The following is a 19,476-nucleotide window of genomic DNA, read 5'->3' on the forward strand; positions in this document are numbered from 1 at the left end:
CAAACACAATGTCCATTCCTTCTAATATTGACGTACTGACCTTGCAAAAGTTCTTTTGAGCCTGCTCAATTGTTACAGTAGGCATCTTTCCATTCCTCATCAAATTTACAGTTTTATTACTGAGACGCCACTGTCGACAGGTCTCCAATGCCAAGTATGGACATATGGCACTGAAAAGATTATTTAGGGGTATAAGGTCGAGCGCTTCCACAATTGTAAATTTCAATGCAAGCAACAAGCTCAAATAATGGAAGCAGTGGCAAGAACAGAAGCAACATAAGAATTCTGATTAAGATAGACGCAGAGCTCTCTAAGATTCTTTTATAAAACAATTCCCGTCAAACTTTTATCAAGTGAAAAGTGGAAATTCTTGACAAGCATTAACACATCCCACTGAATATGAGGGAAAAACAGCAACAGTAATTAAGAAAACAGTCTATTTTAAAGATTTTCAAAGAATAAAAAGTAAAAATTCAACACTGATAGGGAATGAAATTAGTTAGGGAAAACTTTAGAAAACCTCCCTGAACTTCCACTCGTTTTAATACTATCCCTCCAAAGTTTAAAAACTCTAAAGTAAGGGTATCGAACTTACAATTTCTTTCAATTACCCCATTCCATTAGGATTTTCCTTTAATTTTTTTCAAAATGCCCAAAATACCCCTTTTAAAAAAATAAAAAAAATTGCAAAGATGTTGCAAAAATATTGCAAAGATGTTTTTTTATAAAAAAATATATGCCTGAATCTTTATAAATTTTTATTTTTTTATAATAATAATTAAAAAAAAAGGATATTTTGGAAATTTTGACAAAATTTAAATAAAAAAATCTAATGGAATTGGAAAATTGAAAGAAATTAAAAATTTGATATCCTTAATTAAGAGTTTTTATAAACTTTGAGGGATACTTTCAAAACGCATAGAAGTTCAGGGGAGGATTTGTGAAGTTTTCCCAATTACTAAGACAATGCTAAATGTATTCTTGCACCTGTAACTTATAGATTTTCTTTCAAGGAGTTGTTCCTACATCTATAGAAAATACGCCATTTTTTTTAGGTATGTAGCTTACTCTTGCAATAATTGATGCATGATATAAATCAATTATTGTATTTTGCTTCTGATTGGTAGGATCAAATATGAATAAATATTACCTTCTTTTTGATAAGTAAATATGAATCAATATTACCTATGATAACAAAACTAACACAGAAGGTGAATCAATATATCAGTAAAGGTTTTCTTTTATTCTTTTATGAAAGTGGAGAAACATTCAAGGGTAATTTACATCAGATCAAATAAAATAATTCCCCAAGAAAATATTAATGAAATTTGTTTCAATATTTTTTTTAGCATAAACAATAACATGAAAATATGTATAAGAAGATAACACCATTATTTACAATAATTTCATGAAGGAAAACTGACCTTGCACCATATCCAATCAAACAGGCAAACTGATGGGTGCTGAAGCACTGAGCAGTATCTGCTACAATAGAAGCCGACATTCGCAGGCCATTCTGAATAAGATGCTGATGCACAGCACCAACAGCAAGAAGGATTGGAACTGCAGGACGAGTTGGTTCCTGGAAGAAAAGGAAAAGATTGCATCAATCAAAAATAGGCAACTCGATCTTCATAAAATTTTTCTTGCATGCCTAAAGAAGCAGAAGGTGAAAGTACTGCACAAATAAACGTAAATGTATTCCTACATACATAAACTTAGGCACATGAACATGCCCATGCACACACACACACACACACACCAAGAGAGAGAAGAAGAAGAATGACCACTACATATAGCAAAATGACAATTGCTTGTACAACTAACAAGATAGGTCATAATGCAATATAAAACTAATCAAGAAAAATGCTGGAAAAAAAAAAAAGAATGATGACCAGGATGTACAGACATTGGTATGATCAATAATACACTAGCAGTGAACTCAGAAAGTTTCTGTACAATGATCATTTAACTAAATATAAGTTTCACTCGTTCTCACATGTAGATATAAATTATTAGGTTGAGTTCAAAAAAGAAGTGAGATTTGAAAACTTTTGAATGAATATATAAAGGAAATCTGAAATGGTACTTACCAGCGCATCAGAACGGTCAGAGAGAACAAGCAGTTGGGAACCATTTCGAACAGCTTCATCAGCAGCTTCACAAAGCTTATTTAGCGTCTTTTCCAAGGAACCATCAACCCCTTTACGAATATCAAAAAATGTTGGCAAAACTTGAGATTTTAAATAGGGATCCTTCAGCAATGACTCAAGCTCCCCATCATTCAGTACAGGACTAGACAAAATAACCTGGTCCAAGGCGATAAACTAATTAAGCACAGTCCAACCTATGAAAACTGAAAGTATTACATAGCATCCATTAAGAAACTATTAAGTAAAAATTATTTCAAAATAAACATTACAAAAACCATTAAAAATGGCAGTGATGGAGAAAGTAATATGCTAACAAACCTGTGAAGCATTTTCAGGTCCAACCTCCAATATATTTCCTCGCTTCCCAACATTGACTTCAAGAGACATGACTAGTCCTTCTCTAAGAGGGTCAATAGCTGGATTTGTAACCTGCAAATTCACAAATGAATAACAACGGAAAAAACTGTTTGAATATGAATTGACATCAATATTTGACCAAAAAGCTAATTTCAAGCTAAAATCCTTAAAAATTAAAATGATAGCAAAGAAACACCATCATTTTTACAATGACTATTATCATATGATTCAGTACATTTTTTATTTATGCCCATAAGAACAATTCTTATAGAAAGTCTGCAGATTGCATGAAATACAACATAAAGCCTAATGCAGTCTCACTAGTGAAGAAGTTAAAAGGAGAAACTCATTCTTTTAACAGAAACAGTCCAGATTGCCCATCAACTAGGCAACCATGTAGAGAAGGCATATGTTGGAGCGCACTTGTCCATGTCATTTCAATGGGCACAGTTCTAGACAGAGGTCCCTCAAGAGATATTGTTGATCCAACTGCAGAGTTAGTGGCCAAGGTGAAGAACTAAATCTATCGAACAATATCACCCAATTTAATGCAGCCACACTAGTTGTTGACTGCAAGGCACAACATGCACAAACAATGCCCATCCCAAAGCATTCAAACACTGGGCCCTGACCATTCCAGGTCATAATGGCCTAAAAGAGGTCAAGCATTATATGTGAACATTCTTTTGCTCAAACTCTTCAGCGAGAAGCAAGCAAAGCCCTGGTAGGCACAGAGTTAGGAGAAAGTTGCACTTTGACTCTAACCCAGAAGACAGAAGGCTGGCCAAATCTCTCAGTTTCACACAATTATCAAAAATAATGAAATATAATGTCATTTTGGAAATTAGTTAGTTCGCACCATGTGAATCAAATTGCATAAAGAGGATATACAGCCATGACCTAATAGCAAAACTGTGAAGAATCGATGACACTAACATAGTTAACAAAGGCAGCCACATACAAGTTCATCCAGACTGAAATAAGTTATAGTGAACCTGTGCAAATCGTTGCTTAAAATAATCATAAAGCGTGTGTGGCTTCTGAGACAGTATTGCCAATGGAATATCATCTCCCATGCAAAATGTAGGCTCCTTCCCTTGTGCAGCCATAGTTTCAATAACCATTTGCACATCTTCGCTTGAGTAGCCAAAAGCCCTGGTCCCATCAAATACAAAAGTAATAAGCGCCATTTAAGATGGTGACTACTGCAAGAAATATTTTTTTATAAGTAATGCATTCTTATTGAAAAGGCGCAGAGAGGCACAACACTAATACATAGGAAGTATACAAGAGAGCCCCCTGATGAGGAGAAACAAATGAACAAAAGTTCAAAAAATCAGGAAAAAAAAGCTGGAAAAAAAAGAAAAAAGAAGCAAGCTATGATGTGTTCCTATCCATGTGTATAAAGCGTAGAACATTATAATTTTAAGCTCTACCACTAAAGCCCCTATATCTTCAAAGCTCTGTATATTATGCTCTCTTCAAATACACCCTATTAAACACAACAGTACCAACCTCCACACTTCCAAAATCTAAACAAAATTATGTTAGGCAAGTTATTAAATGGGCGTTGCCTTAAGGTTATTGTTAGGGTTTAGTCTCTTAATCTATTTAAGCATAATTTTCTATTGTAATTTAGGGTTTAGGATGAAGTGTTGCATAAATGATTTATGATGTTGCATGCATTCTAGAAGCCTGGGATGAAATGTTTTGTGCTACAGAAATTTTCTGCAGCACTGTAGTTACCAAGCAAGGTGGCTACTAGGTCTTTTATAAAAAGATGTTTCGAATCAAAGTGACCAAAGAATTGACGCTTTTTGTTGCATGTGCAAGAAGAGTGAGGAGTTCGTGGATCACCTTTTACTTCATTGCGAAGTGGCAGGCAAACTATGGAATTAGATTTTTACATTGTTTGGGATAGAATGGGTTATGCCAAGGCAGGTAATGGATTTGTTGACAAGCTGGGGTGGTTTGATTGGGTCTGGTCTAGTTAAGGAACTCTAGAGGCTGGGCTCGTTGTGTGTAATGTTGTGTATTTGGCATGAGAGAAATGAACAGATATTTGAGGATGTTGAGATTTCGGTGGTAGAGTTGCGAAAGTCTATGATTAACTTGTTACATATGTGGATAGCGGCCCACCATCGATTGGATGTTCCTACTTTAGCAGATTTCATGAATTTATTTTCTTCTTCTCCCTATTAGGGGTCATCTATGTAACTCACTGTGTACTAGGGTTACGCCCCTCTACGCGTTACTAATGATATGAAATTACTTATCAAAAAAAAAAATTGTCAATACAATTTCATTGTTAAAATTATTTTCAAGGTATATGATATAATGTTAGCCTTTATTTGGTATCACTTTTCCACATCCGATACTATATGTTTGACACGGTTTAAATGTAAATGATTTTATGTGCATGCTTCCGCTATGTTATGAATAAGTTATGACATTTGATGAAAATAAATGAAAAGAAAGGAAAGAAAAAGGAGAATGACTGAATGAACGCATGAAAGGTTTTAAATTGTTTTTGGCCAATATGAAATGAAGTGTGATGGTACCAAAGCTAATGGGCCGGAGGCAACCATCTCATATGGACCGCCTTGAGGCACCATTGTTTATTGAGTGATGTCCATATCTTAGACGCAGCTACACCTATGCCCACGAAAGCAGAGTCAGGATCCTTTTGATCGTCAACCCTTACACAAAAGGTGTAATTGAGTGTGTCGACCATTCAAGAGATTAAAGGAAAAGAATGTTATGATAGGTGTGATTGTTTTACTTATACCTTTTGATGTTTTCAAAATGAAAATTGTTTACAACTTCATTTACTGTATAATGTATTTACTTACTAAGTATTTGAGTCACCCTTTGTTTGTATGTTTTAAAGCAACCCAAATGATGTCATGGATGGTTCTACAGGCCAAGAAAACTAGAGTCAAAAGCCTTCACCTAGAAGAAGATTAAATAACTGCTTGTAGCACATTAGTTCTTTTATGCTTCAGTACACTTTCTTATCTTAAGACTACGGTTTAATGTTAGAGTTGTAATGGGATGAGTTGTAGTAACAGTGATACGATGGTTTAAGTTTCAATTATAGTGAGGTGTTTAGTTTGCTTTAATTTTCAGTTTATAAAATTCTTGTATCCTTGCGTTTCTGGTTCAAACAATGCATAATATCATCTTCCTATGGGAAGGAGGTGTTACATCAATGCATTGCATGAAAGAAACTTTCTTTGTAGGACTTCTCTTTTGCCTTAGCTCGAATGAATACAAAAGGTACAGTAAAGTATTTGGAAATATGCAAACACACATGCATATGCAGCATCATTGTGTAACACCACAGACATCAAGTTCCAGAAAAGAAGCTGGCAGCACATGCATTTTCTCCTTTGTACCACCACCACTTCAAGGAATAGTGGGCAGCATCTTTAACCAACTTCATCCTAATCCCAGATTAAGCAATACAGTGTGAAGGTTTCGTAGGAAGTTAATCTTGGTAATTCATAAAGCAAGAGCCTCTTCTCTTTATTTATCAATATAAGAATATACACTTAACTGCTATTTGCACAAGAGATAATTTGCAGGTAAAAATCATTGACTCAGTATTTGCATGCAACTTGATGCCAGAGAAGTTCCAAACCTTGACAAAAAGCTGTGCTGAACATGGCTAAAGGAAACAAAATTCTATTGTAAGCTAACTATTTCTTGCACACGTCTAATTCTTTAATAAATTTGTTTTCCGAAGCATTTATTTGGCTTCTACAATTTCAGTAACCAGAAGGATTAACTTCCTTCAGAGGAACAGTAGATAAGCACTTGAAATCACAACCCCATCATTATAATTGGAACCAAATTGCAGAGTCCTTGGACACACATTGATGAGTAATCATATAGCTTTGACTAGAAGTCAGACAAGTTTTCGGCAGAGTAATACGGGTCTAATGGAATTTAAGAAAGAAACAGGCATAACAGCAATTGCAGCACACTGCTACCATATCAGGGACAACTCCAACAAGTTAATGAAATGGAAGACTCACTGTTGGTGTCTCAATATTGCATCATTATCCATAACTGTTGCTGATAGGAAGTTCACAGGCTTCAAGGATCGTAAGTTTTCCTTGACCCACTTTCCATATGGATTTGACAAGGCTACTCGCTTTTTGACCTCCGTATTCTCATAAACCTGCAATTAAAATGTTTAAAATGAATAATGTATATCCTTGAAATTTGGTGCAGCCTTTAGGAAAAATTGTTAACAATTGGGACAAAACCTAAACAAAATGCAATATGAAGAATATCATAAGCTAGCATCCTCTCATGAACAGAAACTAGAAGTATTCAAGATGTAAAACAGGCATCAAAAGCAGCATGCAAGGGACGGCAAGTACACTTCTTGTTTTCTATGGACACAAATGTTAACTATTAAAGTATAAAGAAAAGAAAGGAATATTGCCACAAGTCAATCAACGGATCCTTATAACTAGCACCTTGGAATGCAATCAATATGGCCTGTTCTAATATCCTCAAAGATAGGCACCACACTTCAAACTATTTAAGGCTTCGACCATATTCTCTTTGAGCTACCAGAGAATTCCGACTTGAAGTGCATATGAACACCCCAGTGAGCTTCATACAATAAAATACCATGCTCTCACCAATCCAGCTTAGTGGAATATATGCATATCATGTGATAGGATCACACGAGCTAAATGGTTTTCAAACTTTAAAAACTAGCTGGTTACTAGTTAGTATTATTTTTTTGATAAGTTATTCAATCTCCTTGGAAAGCGCAAAGAAGAGCAACCCTAGTACACATGAAGTATATGAGAGAAAGCTCCTATAAGGGAGAAAAAGAAGAACAAAAGTCCAAAACATCAAGAAAATTAGAAAAAGGCAAACTATTATGTGTTGCTATCCATGTATAAAGGAATCTGAACATAATCTTTTTCCATTCTACTACCAAAGTCTCGCGATTTTCAAAGCTCCGTATATTCTGCTCTCTCCAAATACACCACATAAAACACAAACAAGCCAACCTCCAAACTTCCAAAATGTTATGCCATCCCACACAACCTTTTTAACTCATCAACAACTCTCACCCTTTTAGGCATAACCAAAACAACACAAAACACATTGAGAAGCAAACTCCATAATTCTCTTGCTACTTCACAATTAAAAATAATATGATCAATAGACTCCCCACTCTTCTTGCACATACAGCACCAATCCACCACTACGACGTTCCTCTTTTTTAGGTTATCCAAAGTCAATATTTGTCCTAATGCCGTCCACACAAAGAACGACACCCTCAATGGAGTCTTAACTCTCCAAATACTCTTCCAAAGAAAATAAGAACTAGTAGGAATGGATAACACATGATAATATGACCTTACTTCAAACTTTCTCGATTGGAAGGAACATATTCTATCCTCATCCCCTGCCTTACTTTGAGAGAATAGAACTCAAAGAAAGAAGAGACCAAATCCACCCCCCAATCATGTACGGGTCTGGTAGAAAATATATTTTGAAGCTGCATATGATCCACCACCCATGTGTCCTTACAAGTTCCAACGTGCAATACTAAATACTTCTGGATAAGTTATCTTCAAGGGTTGCTCCCCACACCACAAATCATGCCAAAACCTGAGCTTTCCCCTCTACCTTTTTTTAATGATATGAAATTACTTACCACAAAAAAAAAAAAAAAAAAAGGATGATGATACTTGAAGGAAAACCTCCAGATGTTCTCAAAAAACATACAGAATATAAATTCATTGTAATAATTTTAAATCAATGATGAAAAGAATCATGAGTATTTTATAAGTAATGATCTTATAACTTCAGCAAGCAAATTAACAAAATAAATGTTCCACAATCATGACTGTTCAGTAATTGACCAGCTACCTTCAATTATGAACTTAAAAGATAGCCGTCCCCACAATACCAACAATGTTGCGAAGGCACCAAGCAAAACCAAAATCCAATTTTGTACATACCTGGCCACTGAGTAAATCAACAGTTATCATCATCCCAGGACCTAGACGGCCTTTCATTGTAACTTTCGACTCATCCATCGGTAAGACACCAACCTAATAAGAACAAAAGAGCATGATTAAATCTTAAGGTACATTGATGAACTCAATTAATAACCTCTTACGACATTCATTTTCTTTTCCAGAGAAGTTGATACATATTCTTGGGCAGTAAAAGCAACAATGAACAATGTGCTTTTGTTGTTTGACTGAAAAACACAGTAAATAACAAGACAATATGTTCTCATTAGCAGTAAAAGCAACAATGAACAATGTAGTTTTCTGTTTGACTAAAAACCAAGACAAATAATTAGATAATCCCTTGGTGACCAGTGATGACAGATGACTCAGCAAAACGAGCCAAATCTTAGTACATTGAAGCCTAGGAAGCCAAGGAGTTCTAAAAGCCAAACTAGAGGCCGGTTCACTGTATCAGAATATGTGCTAGAATTATCCAATATCATAGGGTACAGTTTCTGGTCCTTAATGCAGGCAATCATTGGATCAGTATTTTTCACCATATCTCGCATAATAGCGATTTTCACTTTCTCCGACACACAAGTCGAGCCTAAACCTGATAATCTGAAAATCAGGTGGATTTTCCCTCTAACCATCCAAACTCTTATGAAAAATCATGCATATTAAAAGAATCAAATTAAACAAACATATGGAACACACCTCAGATGCAACATAAACAACATTGTCTGATGTCCGCCAATACCTAGCAGGACGAAGTCCATTCCGATCAAGACATGCCCCAACCGTTTTCCCATCACTGTTCCATATGAATTAGAATAGCAACAATCAGCAAGAAGAATGACAAGGTTTTAAAAAAAAAAAAAAATCAAAAATGTCAAAGAAAAAACGCAAACTAAACAATAACGCCTTCTTTATAGAAAATATATCCTACAAAAGAATTTTTTTAAAAAAAAAATGCAGGACATAACACTTAATAGTCACAGATCAACACAAATATGTGTGGGTAATGCAATGCCGCTACTGTACAATAAAGGCATTCATGACACACTTCTATTCTTGATTTCACATTGGCTTTCTGCAGCATAAATTGAACCAAAGAAGTGCAAAACAATTGATGTTTCACCTCAGTTGCAGAAAGTCTGTTATAGCACATTATTTTGACTAGTGAGACAACAGTTTTCCAAACTAAAACTAACACTCCAAAATGATCAGGTATATTATAATGCTGTGCATCAAATAAGTCTTTCAGCGACACTGCCAGCTAGGTGGCAGCAGTTATATAGCGAATATCATCTGGCAGTAATGATGATGCTATACTTAGCAATGGCCCGCTAAAAGAATTACATCCCCAATATTACGTAACTTCTTAATTCTACAATGGCCGGCTATTGATCACTACCATCCGGATTTGAACCAAAACTTGCCACTTGTCCTTGCCTTTAAAGTAGAACGAGACCTCTTGCATCTCTCAAGTTCCACCATGTCTCTCTATGCCATATTGTCAACAGATCTCCAATCTTCCAAGACGATCCAAAAAGGGGTCACTCAAGCAAGTAAAATGAAACCCGCAAACCCAACCCAATCGACCAGCAAAGCCAAAACCGACGATTACAGCTTAGTTTGGTTACTTAAGTTATTCAAACTTGGGATCGGTAGGTAGGGTTCTAACAATTATAAATTTGTGGAGGACCCAAAAGACGCTCAGATCAAAGGTCCGAGATTTTAGATCAGTCTTCTTCACAATTTTCTGAAATAAAGACTGAAATTTATGAGGCACAAGACCATATTCAGTTACTAGACTTTATAACTTAAAAACTGCCCAAAACCATGAATCGGAAATCACTAAAGAGAGAACTGCAGGTCCTTTGAAAGTGCCTTTGGAACTGTTACCTGAATAAGAGTAGAGCAGGCCCATCCCATGCCTCCATCTGACCCTTATAGTAGTCATAAAAATCAACCACCTAAGGAAAAAGAAAAATTTAGTATCGTCCACAAGTGATATCAATTAAAATTACATAAAGTTCACTAAGATCAAGACATGGATAATTACATAAACTGCATTGGTCCATAAACCTTGAAGACTAGATTCAAGTGATTTAGAATTAAATTGCAGGAAGTAAAATGACATGGGAGAGGAAAAAGAGTTTGTGGATTGAGTAGTAAGAAAGGATATAGTGGCCAAGGATCTTACAGAAAATAAGACCCAAAATATAGCTAGACACTGAAACAGGACCAGCATAGCTGATAGCCGACCCCAGAAGACAGATTTTTGATACTTTGCTCAGTTAATTTAGTTCGAGAAGAAAAAACAAAAACATTGAAATGATTGGTGGCAATCCGGACAATGTGTCATGGGATAAAATAAAAGGAAAACTGATAATGCTATAGAAGAGTTTTTTTTTTTTTCCAAGTTTGTGTTCACAACTTGGAGGAAGTTTAGAATGTCAACACAAAATACCTCAGGATATTTGATCGTAAGAGTTGGATGATTCTTGTATGCCTCTGGGACGAGAATCATTAGAGCTTCCTCAGGATTACGGCCACTCCTTAGTAAAAACTAAACAAAGCATAAAGAAGGAACTAGTATCAGGCCAAGAAAAAGAAACTAATCAAACTTAATAGAGATATATAAGAATTCAAAAGAAAATATCAATACTGAAATCAGGTGAGTTTAAACAATAACAAATGTTAATAGATATTTGCCATTAGCCATAAAAGTTAATGTTTCACAAAAGAAAATATGACAGAAAGGGAGAAAATCTTCCAGCAGCTTTTGAATGTACCAGACTATCATTAAAAACATGTTCAGACCAAAGACTCACTTTAAACACAAAAGTTAAAAGAATGGCTCCACACGGATCATCATTAAAAACATGCTCTTGCAAGCACCAACCAGTAGCTGGGAAATTAGAATAAAATCATACGAATTTTTAATTTGCAAACAACTTTGGATTTTGCAAGGAGTTTTTTGAACACACATACATATATAACCTCCGAACTAATACATATGTTTACTCGCTAAGATGGCAATCTGTCACTATAAGTTACAAACTTGAAGGTTTCAGAAATAAAATCCAGCAAGTGAAAAATATATTTTGAAAGAATGTTCAATTCCTCCCTTTTTCTCTTTTCAATGATTTAATTCCAATGAGTCATTGTCAACAAGGCCTCCTATGACACATATAATATTAAAATGATGGAATATGTGATAGCTCGTACTTCTGCTGCACTATCAAGATTTGCAGAGTCTGATGCCTTTGGGTTACCATATGGACAAATTTCATTTTCACGCCCACGCCATACAGGTGACTTCAATGAGGTTTCTCGAGATTGCATCCAGTTCAAGTTACCCTGAACAATAATTCCAATGTCAAAAGAAAGAAAACTAAGTCTAACTCATATATGCTGTTTACAGCACAGTATTACAGACAACTACCAAAGCTAAAGAAATTGTAACCTGTATGGTATTGATTTCTCCGTTATGTCCAAGTAATCTCATTGGTTGTGCAAGAGGCCATCTAGGACTAGTATTTGTGCTGTACCTTCGATGATAAATGGCAAAAGGGGATTTATAAAGATCACTTTGAAGGTCAGAATAAAATAGCCCAAGAACTTCTGAGCGAAGCATTCCCTTGTAAACGATTGTCTGATTGGACAAAGAACAGAAATAAAGCTCATTTCCCCAACTTTCTGAGCTCGCTGCTCTTTCAATCAATTTCCGGCAGATGTACAGTTCTCGTTCAATGTCATCAACGTTCTCTTCTTTGACAACTTTAATAAATATCTGCTGTATGTTGGGCAAGGTTTCTTTTGCATAGTAACCAACTACAGAAGTATTCACAGGAACAGGCCTCCATCCCAGCACCTCAAGACCCTCTTGTCTAAAAGTATTTACAATAACTACAGAAGCAATTAAAAATAACCATCAATGAACAGATTGAATTTACAATTGAACATTTACAAGACAAAGAAACCAACAAAATTTACTGAAGTATTTTCATATAATGTTGCCTTATCAAACCATACATATATTTGCATTTGTGCCTTATCAAACCATACATTTATTTGCATCTATATAATAGATAAATAGATAGACAAACAGGCAGTGTTACATAAGAAGAAAGCTTTTAAAATAAATGGAAACAACTGGTGAATATCTCATGGAAATCAAGAAATTATACAGAGACACATTCAATCATCCTAAACTCTTATATCATCAGGCATTGAAAAATATTAGCATCCACCAGAAAATCAACAAAATAGTGAATATAAATCTAAAAGTACTGCAATTGTTTGCTTTCTTAACTATTATTTGTTATCCCTCTTTTTACATAACCAGCCATGCCTGGGTATAATTCATGAAAGCAAAATAAACAACCAAATTCTAACACCAGATGAGCCAGCCAAACTTCCTGAATACCAAGCTAGGCTCATTATCTCAGCCAAAAACTCCAGAATAATCGTGAATCCCCCCAGCTATGCTAGAATTTTCCAAATTCATCTTTGAACAGGGTCTCATGGACATCGTTCTTGTAGGTGGGAACTTCGCATGGTCCAATAATCGTGAATCTCCGCCATGGTCCAGAATTGATAGGTTTCTTCTCTCTTGATTGGAAGCTCTGGAACGCAATGAAATAATAACAAATCTCTTTGAGTCAAATAAAGCATCTGGAAACTTCAAAACCTGAATAAAGGTTATTGCAGGCCTCTTACTACGTGATGCACTGAAAATGGCCTCTCATGAGTTGCAGCATATGATCTCCAGAATTCTCACTCCCTTTGTTTCAAGTAAAAGTGACCTCTGTCCACATTCCAATGCTTGCATCGCATGCCAAAGGAACCAAGAACTATTGACTAATAAATACATGATCCTCATCAATCAACTAATTGCCAATTAAACTATCTTACAGCTTACACAAAATAAGTGAAAATTTCACGTTTAACATATATAAAAGCAAAAAATTGCTATCAAACAATCATTTATCAAGACACACACATGCTTGCATCAGAAAGTAACCAGAGTACACTTGATCCAAACTATTTAAACAATGACCTTTTTTGGCTTCTTTCAGTAGGTCTTCATCTTTGGGAAGGAAAACCATTCCAACACCAGTATGCAACTTATCAAAGGAAGCAATCCCTTGCTTGTTCGCCCAGTTGTTAAATAGATCCCATGGAATCGAAGTCATCAATCCTGAACCATCACCAGAGTCATTGTCTGCTCCACATCCTCCACGATGTTCCATACAGCTAAGAGCTGTAAGAGCATCCTTAATTATCTGATGGGATCCTTTGTTTTCCAAATGGGCAATGAATCCAACTCCACAAGCTCCTCTTTCTGATATTATATCATCCAAGTTTGCAACCTGCTGAACAAGAAAACTGAGTCATTTTTTTTTTTTTTATAAGTAAGAAAATTGGATCATGTAGACTGATAGAACCACGTGCAGAAACTCATTTCACAAGAACAACAAAATAATATCATAGCACAGCACAACGAAATGCCAACTCCAAGGGTGACTGACACAATTAGCAGATAAAACAAAATTCTATATCGATCCTCTAGCATATCAAGACCATTACATCTTTATCGATTATGAGGTCTTCAAACCCTAAAACATACGTTCTACCATTTGATGCATCCATGGAAGGAAGATCAAGTTGCTATGTTTTAAGTAATTTTCACATTTGGCAACTTGAAGCTTTCCACGTGTGGGATTCATGCGTAACATCGAATTGAGATAATTTTTACAAGGTTTTGAAGGTAAGTCATTAGGAGTGGGATTAAAATCAGTTTTTAATTAGGGCTTTTACCGTATAAGCTATGGTTAGTTTGTAATGCGGAGCAGATCTGCAACTTTCAACAACTCCATAAAGTAAGGGTGTTCGGGTATTGAGTTAAGTCTCGAAGTTTCTAAGCATCTTCGATTTTTTTTCTGAGTCCAAGTCCATCTTTTATTGGATTTGGTTAGGTCGTATCTTTACGAGTCAAAATAGGAGTCCTAACCCTAGTAGGTTAAATAAGATCAACAAGTCTATACAAATATGCTTCATTGTATTCAACTAATTCAGACGTTGATTAATGCAATAGTGACTATTTAAGTATTGGAGTGCTGCCTTAGTGTGTTCACATCCCTGAACAAATACAAACTTTTCTCTTTTCTCTTTTCTTTCTTCTCTTACAACCTCACATCAGATCCCTTCAACCTTTCATATCACAAGCTGTCCCTCTAAACATCCTTAATAGTACAACCTTTAATTGCTGCCAGAATGTTCTAGCAAGTCATTTCCCTAGTATCCATATCCTTTTTTCCATCAAAATTCAATCTTTTCAAGCCATAATTCAACCTATAAAGCCTAATCCTCTCTTCTGAAATCCCAGATCCTATATCATTATATTTTCCTAACCTTAGGCCCACCACAAGCACACAGGTTTCATAACTCCGTCCTACATCAGTGTTACTACAGCACTACAGAAGGAAAACTAAAAAGAGAAGATGAAGACAAAAACTTACAAGGAAAAGAATACACAAGATAGACTTAATGACATAAGACTCCTTTATGTAGTTTCATCATCTAAAGAAGAAAGCATATAAAACTTTTATCCTCCATCAAATGTTTAACAGTATGGTTGAACTGGTTATCACCAACTAAAACTTCAGGCTTTTGGGGTGAAGCATTTGAGCGGTGATTCGATTACTTAGCCCCAAGGGGAAATAGAGTGGTAATACACCATTTGGCAATTTGAACTAGGCCCATCAACAGGTCTCAGTTAGATTCTTTTTTGCAAGATCTCATTCTAAATAAAATTTTATGATTCCCAATTCCAAGTATGAATTTGAAGCCGAAGGTCTCACATTGTACCATTCAAGTTTGTATCTATTAATAATTGAAGTCATCCAATCAAGCTAAGGTTTTGAATGAATCAAGAGTCTTTAGAATTCTTAAAGTAGTCTACCATATAGACTTCCTCAAATCTCATCCATTATTTTCATATTAAATAGTTGAGATTTTTCCTTGGCTCCCTCGAGAGTGCCGTTCTTTGTCTGGACTGGCAACCGGAGAAAAGGTCTCCTCATAATCAATACCATAGGTTTGTGTGTAACCTTTAGCAACCAACGCACTTGTAACGGAGATGTGGATGATTAAAGGGCTGCTACCAGTATAGAAAGACCAAATAAGCAATGTTCGGGAGTGCCTAAATGCGTTGAGTGCCTTACAAAAGGGCTGGAGCCTGTTACAACGCATAACGGGCATTCCGCTCCTAGTCACTAAGTAGTGCTATTCTGTCCTTCGAGAAATTCCACCAAGAGGTTCTTTTTAGGAAAAATCTTAACTTTTGATAATTCGAAAGAGGAATGTTATTGTGGTGGATTGGTATTGTATGTGTAGTAAAAGAGGGGAATCTATTGATCACCTCCTTCATTGTGACAAGAATTATGGAGTTCGTTTTTCCAATTGTTTGGGGTTGCATGGGTTATGCATCAAAGGGTGAGAGTTTTTGGTGAGTTAGAATGGACAATTGGGACACCGTAATGCTTTGAGAAAGTAAAGGTTGGCTCCTTTGTGTTTAATGTGGTCTGTTTGGAGAGAAATGAATGCAAAGAGCTTTGAAGATCGTGAGACTGCAATGTTAGAGTTGAAGAAGATGTTGTTCCAATCCCTTTATACATAGGTAGTAGTGTTTAATAGCTTGCCTGCTTCTAATTTCTCTGAGTTTTTTGACTTTTGCTCTTCCTTTTTTATGTTTTAGGGTTTTTCTTGTGTACTAGGGATGCACCCCTTTATGCTTTTAATGAACTTAAATTACTAACAAGAAAAAATTTGAAAAAAAAATATATGGTAAATACTTTTTTTTATAAAGGTTGAATTGTCAAAAGCAATAAATGCTGATATGTCGGGTGTTTTCTTTTGTATACCTCCAGTGTACAAAAGGTGCCCTACGCTTTCAATGAGATTGGATTATTACTTATCAAAAAAATAAATTTTGATGTGTCAAAATCTTAATCATTTAATTTCAAAACAATGGTTGGGATTTGAAGAAATCTACTTGGAAGAATAACCTAGGAATTGTAGAGGATTCTAATTTGTTTTGAACAATAGATCCAATTTTATATATAGGCTGCCATCCTTTTCTTAGAATAATTTCTCAACATATGCCATTGGCAAATGGCAAATCCACTTGAAATGACAAATAAGTTTTGAGAGGTGGAAAAATAACCCAGTGTTGGTCTATAACCTTCACTATTTTTATAGTGGTTTTTTTTTTTTTTTTTTTTTTTTTTTTGATAAGTTCTGTAGAAGCCCGTACTCTTACACTTGACAAGAACCTAACCAGAGGCATGTTCACTAGCACCAAAGATTCATAGTCTAGGGTTCACAGAAAACATGCTATGGTTATGGACATGCACATATATATCCTCAGACAGCACACGGTCAATGGTGAAAATACAAAAAAATAATAATAATCTTTTTTATTAGTAAGTTACACATGCACCCATTGGGTCTTGAACAAACACTCAAAGCCTCCATCCCATTCTTATGAGCGGAGTAGATACCATTTAGACTAAAACTCATTGGCAAGAGTGCAAAGATGCAAACGCCAGTAGTATGACACTATTAATCAGCATCACAACATCTAGAATAAAAGTACTAGTAGCAGTTCAGTTTGAGTGTAGACCCAAGCATGATCATCAATGAGTTAGGCATGACACAGTAAAGGCTATATGCTATTTAAGATTTTTGATTCTTACTAATAATTTACTAGTCACTTATAAATCATCAATTATACTTCTTCATTGGCATGCATCATTAACAATATATGAACGTTATTTCAAATGTCAGATATTATAACACTTAATTTGAATGCGAGTTAAAGAGAAGAATGGTGGAAACACTGCACTTATCAAAAAAAGAAAATGGTGGAAACATTGGGAATACATAGTTCCCAAAAAGGATAACTTCCAGCGGCATCATAAATGAGGATGCATAAACAGTGGGTCCAGCAACAAAAAGGCATAATGCACTTATTCCAAAGGGGCTAACCAGGTTTGAGCTTCTCTAGAATCACTTAAAAAGCTCCGTATCACCTAGTAAGGAATCAATGTGAGACTTAACACTAATGAGTGTCTTTATAATCTACTCATTCTATGTGGGCTATTCAGTTTCCAAGAATGAGGGCCATTCACTTTCTAGTGCGGGACTGAGGTGTTACACTAATCACTTGTCTTCGGTGGTCATGAACCCACCATTTGGCCAACAAACTCACTTAACACCCATATGCCTTTTGCAAGACATTTTGCTTATAATCTGTGACCCCATTGAAATTACCATCATTTTATTATAATAATTCAACTTGCATCAAACTTTCCCAGGGGCATTTGACTGAACATCCACAACACTTAGTGGCCTAATCATGATTCACCAAGAACTTACAAAATCGGAATTTTTACCACATATTGCTTTGAACATTAAGCCTTGTTAGAATTCAATCCTACACCATTCACTCTTCCACATCATCAAGTTTTCGATCGCAAAAACATTACCAGTACTTCAGAAGTCCCAAGGCACTGTTCGATTGGCATCTAAGAAACAAATATCTCTTGAGAGCTAAGATTGCTGTAAAATCCTAAGACCGAGCACTTCAAAGCATTCAAAGTACTCCTAAAATCCAGAGGCAATCCCGTTTAGTTGACGAGGATCCATAAAGTCCAACCAAACGGTACCTTAGTCCATCTCAGGAAACATTCTAGAGTATACAGGAAAAATAGTGAGGGACAAAAACAAAACACCCAAAAAAAAAAAAAAAAAAAAAAAAAAAACTAAAAATTCTTCGGGCGCGTTTGGCTCCCGTATCCGAGACAAGTGTTTTCTTTCCACGAACTACCAAAACGACAACCACGTAAGACTGCTTTAACTCCAAAACGACATTTCGGACACAGTAACAAACAAGAAATTTCATCCTCTAATTGATTTCCATTTCACCAAAATATATCAAAACGAGAATCCAGTTTTTTGTTTTTTTGTAGAATTCAAGAAACGCATTTCTGTAAAGGAAACCCGCACCTTTCGTCTGACATCAGAACAGGCATTTGTTTCACCGTCCAGAGCGCTATTACGAAGATCGAGAACTGCTTTGGCCGCCGACGAGGACGTTTTCGCCACAAAACGAGGCAAACTCCTAGCGCCCGAAGACGCTCCATATTTCCGTCTCGTGCGCTTCGATTTGCAATACAATCCAACGAAATCAACGAGCAAGCGCCCGTCATTGGAAGCGAGAATTGAAGGCGGCCGCTGAGCGGCGGCGCGAGAATTCGAGTGGAGGAGATGAGGAATGGGAGAGACTGACTGCAGAGCCATAGAGGGAGAGAGACGAGGAGAGTGTGTGTGTGTGTGAGAGAGAGAGAGAGAGAGAGAGAGAGGGAGAGAGAGTTGGGGTGGCGATCGTGTGGCGAAGGGAATGTGGGGACTGGGGATGTGGAAGAAGATAAAAGGGTGAGAGAGGCCCGGAGCTAGCAGCCTCACACACACCTCTGGCTTCTACTACTTCTCTCGTCTCTCTTCGTTTTCCTATCGTTGATGTTTACATTCAAAGTGGAGTTGGGAGCTTCTTTAAGATGTGTCGTGGTGCATCTTTATACCCTGCACCTACGGCTACTAAATTTTCACACAAACCAAAACCTTTTTTCAAAAGTCCTTATCATCTTAATTAAATTAGTCGAAATAGAGTTAATTCATGACATTTACTTAATACTTTTTGTGAAATCAAAAATAATAAAAATGTAAAAAATAATATTAAAACAAAGTCTGATTATAATTTTACTCATTATTAGATAATAAAATTACAAAATGAAAGATTTATCACGATTTCAGTTAATTGTCAATTATATTTGATTTTTTATTTTATATTAAGATTTTATTTGATTGCTATTTCTATTTTAGATTATGTTTTT

The 19,476-nt window shown here is 35.8% G+C and overlaps 1 protein-coding gene across 2 annotated transcripts in view; it reads right to left on the minus strand.

Annotated features, from left to right (window-relative positions):
- Positions 1-19,086, minus strand: part of GLU2 (glutamate synthase 2) — a 32,790-nt gene extending 13,704 nt beyond the window's left edge. The window contains exons 1-14 of one of the 2 annotated variants that reach the window (XM_059572237.2): positions 18,590-19,086; positions 13,578-13,890; positions 11,982-12,424; positions 11,744-11,875; positions 10,983-11,081; positions 10,415-10,485; positions 9,224-9,320; positions 8,510-8,602; positions 6,551-6,696; positions 3,506-3,665; positions 2,472-2,582; positions 2,094-2,309; positions 1,425-1,582; positions 41-170 (exon numbers count right to left, since the gene is read on the minus strand). In XM_059572237.2, coding sequence (XP_059428220.2) covers positions 41-170; positions 1,425-1,582; positions 2,094-2,309; positions 2,472-2,582; positions 3,506-3,665; positions 6,551-6,696; positions 8,510-8,602; positions 9,224-9,320; positions 10,415-10,485; positions 10,983-11,081; positions 11,744-11,875; positions 11,982-12,424; positions 13,578-13,890; positions 18,590-18,883 — 2,463 coding nt within the window. In that variant the 5' untranslated portion in view covers positions 18,884-19,086. Of the gene's footprint in view, positions 1-40; positions 171-1,424; positions 1,583-2,093; positions 2,310-2,471; positions 2,583-3,505; positions 3,666-6,550; positions 6,697-8,509; positions 8,603-9,223; positions 9,321-10,414; positions 10,486-10,982; positions 11,082-11,743; positions 11,876-11,981; positions 12,425-13,577; positions 13,894-18,589 lie in introns of both variants that reach the window. The other variant, XM_059572236.2, reaches the window with a different exon arrangement.
- Between the last annotated feature and the right edge of the window lie 390 nt (positions 19,087-19,476).

The sequence above is a fragment of the Corylus avellana genome, chromosome 10 (assembly GCF_965113065.1).
Source record: "Corylus avellana chromosome 10, dhCorAvel1.hap1.2, whole genome shotgun sequence".
NCBI classification, from domain to species: domain Eukaryota; kingdom Viridiplantae; phylum Streptophyta; class Magnoliopsida; order Fagales; family Betulaceae; genus Corylus; species Corylus avellana.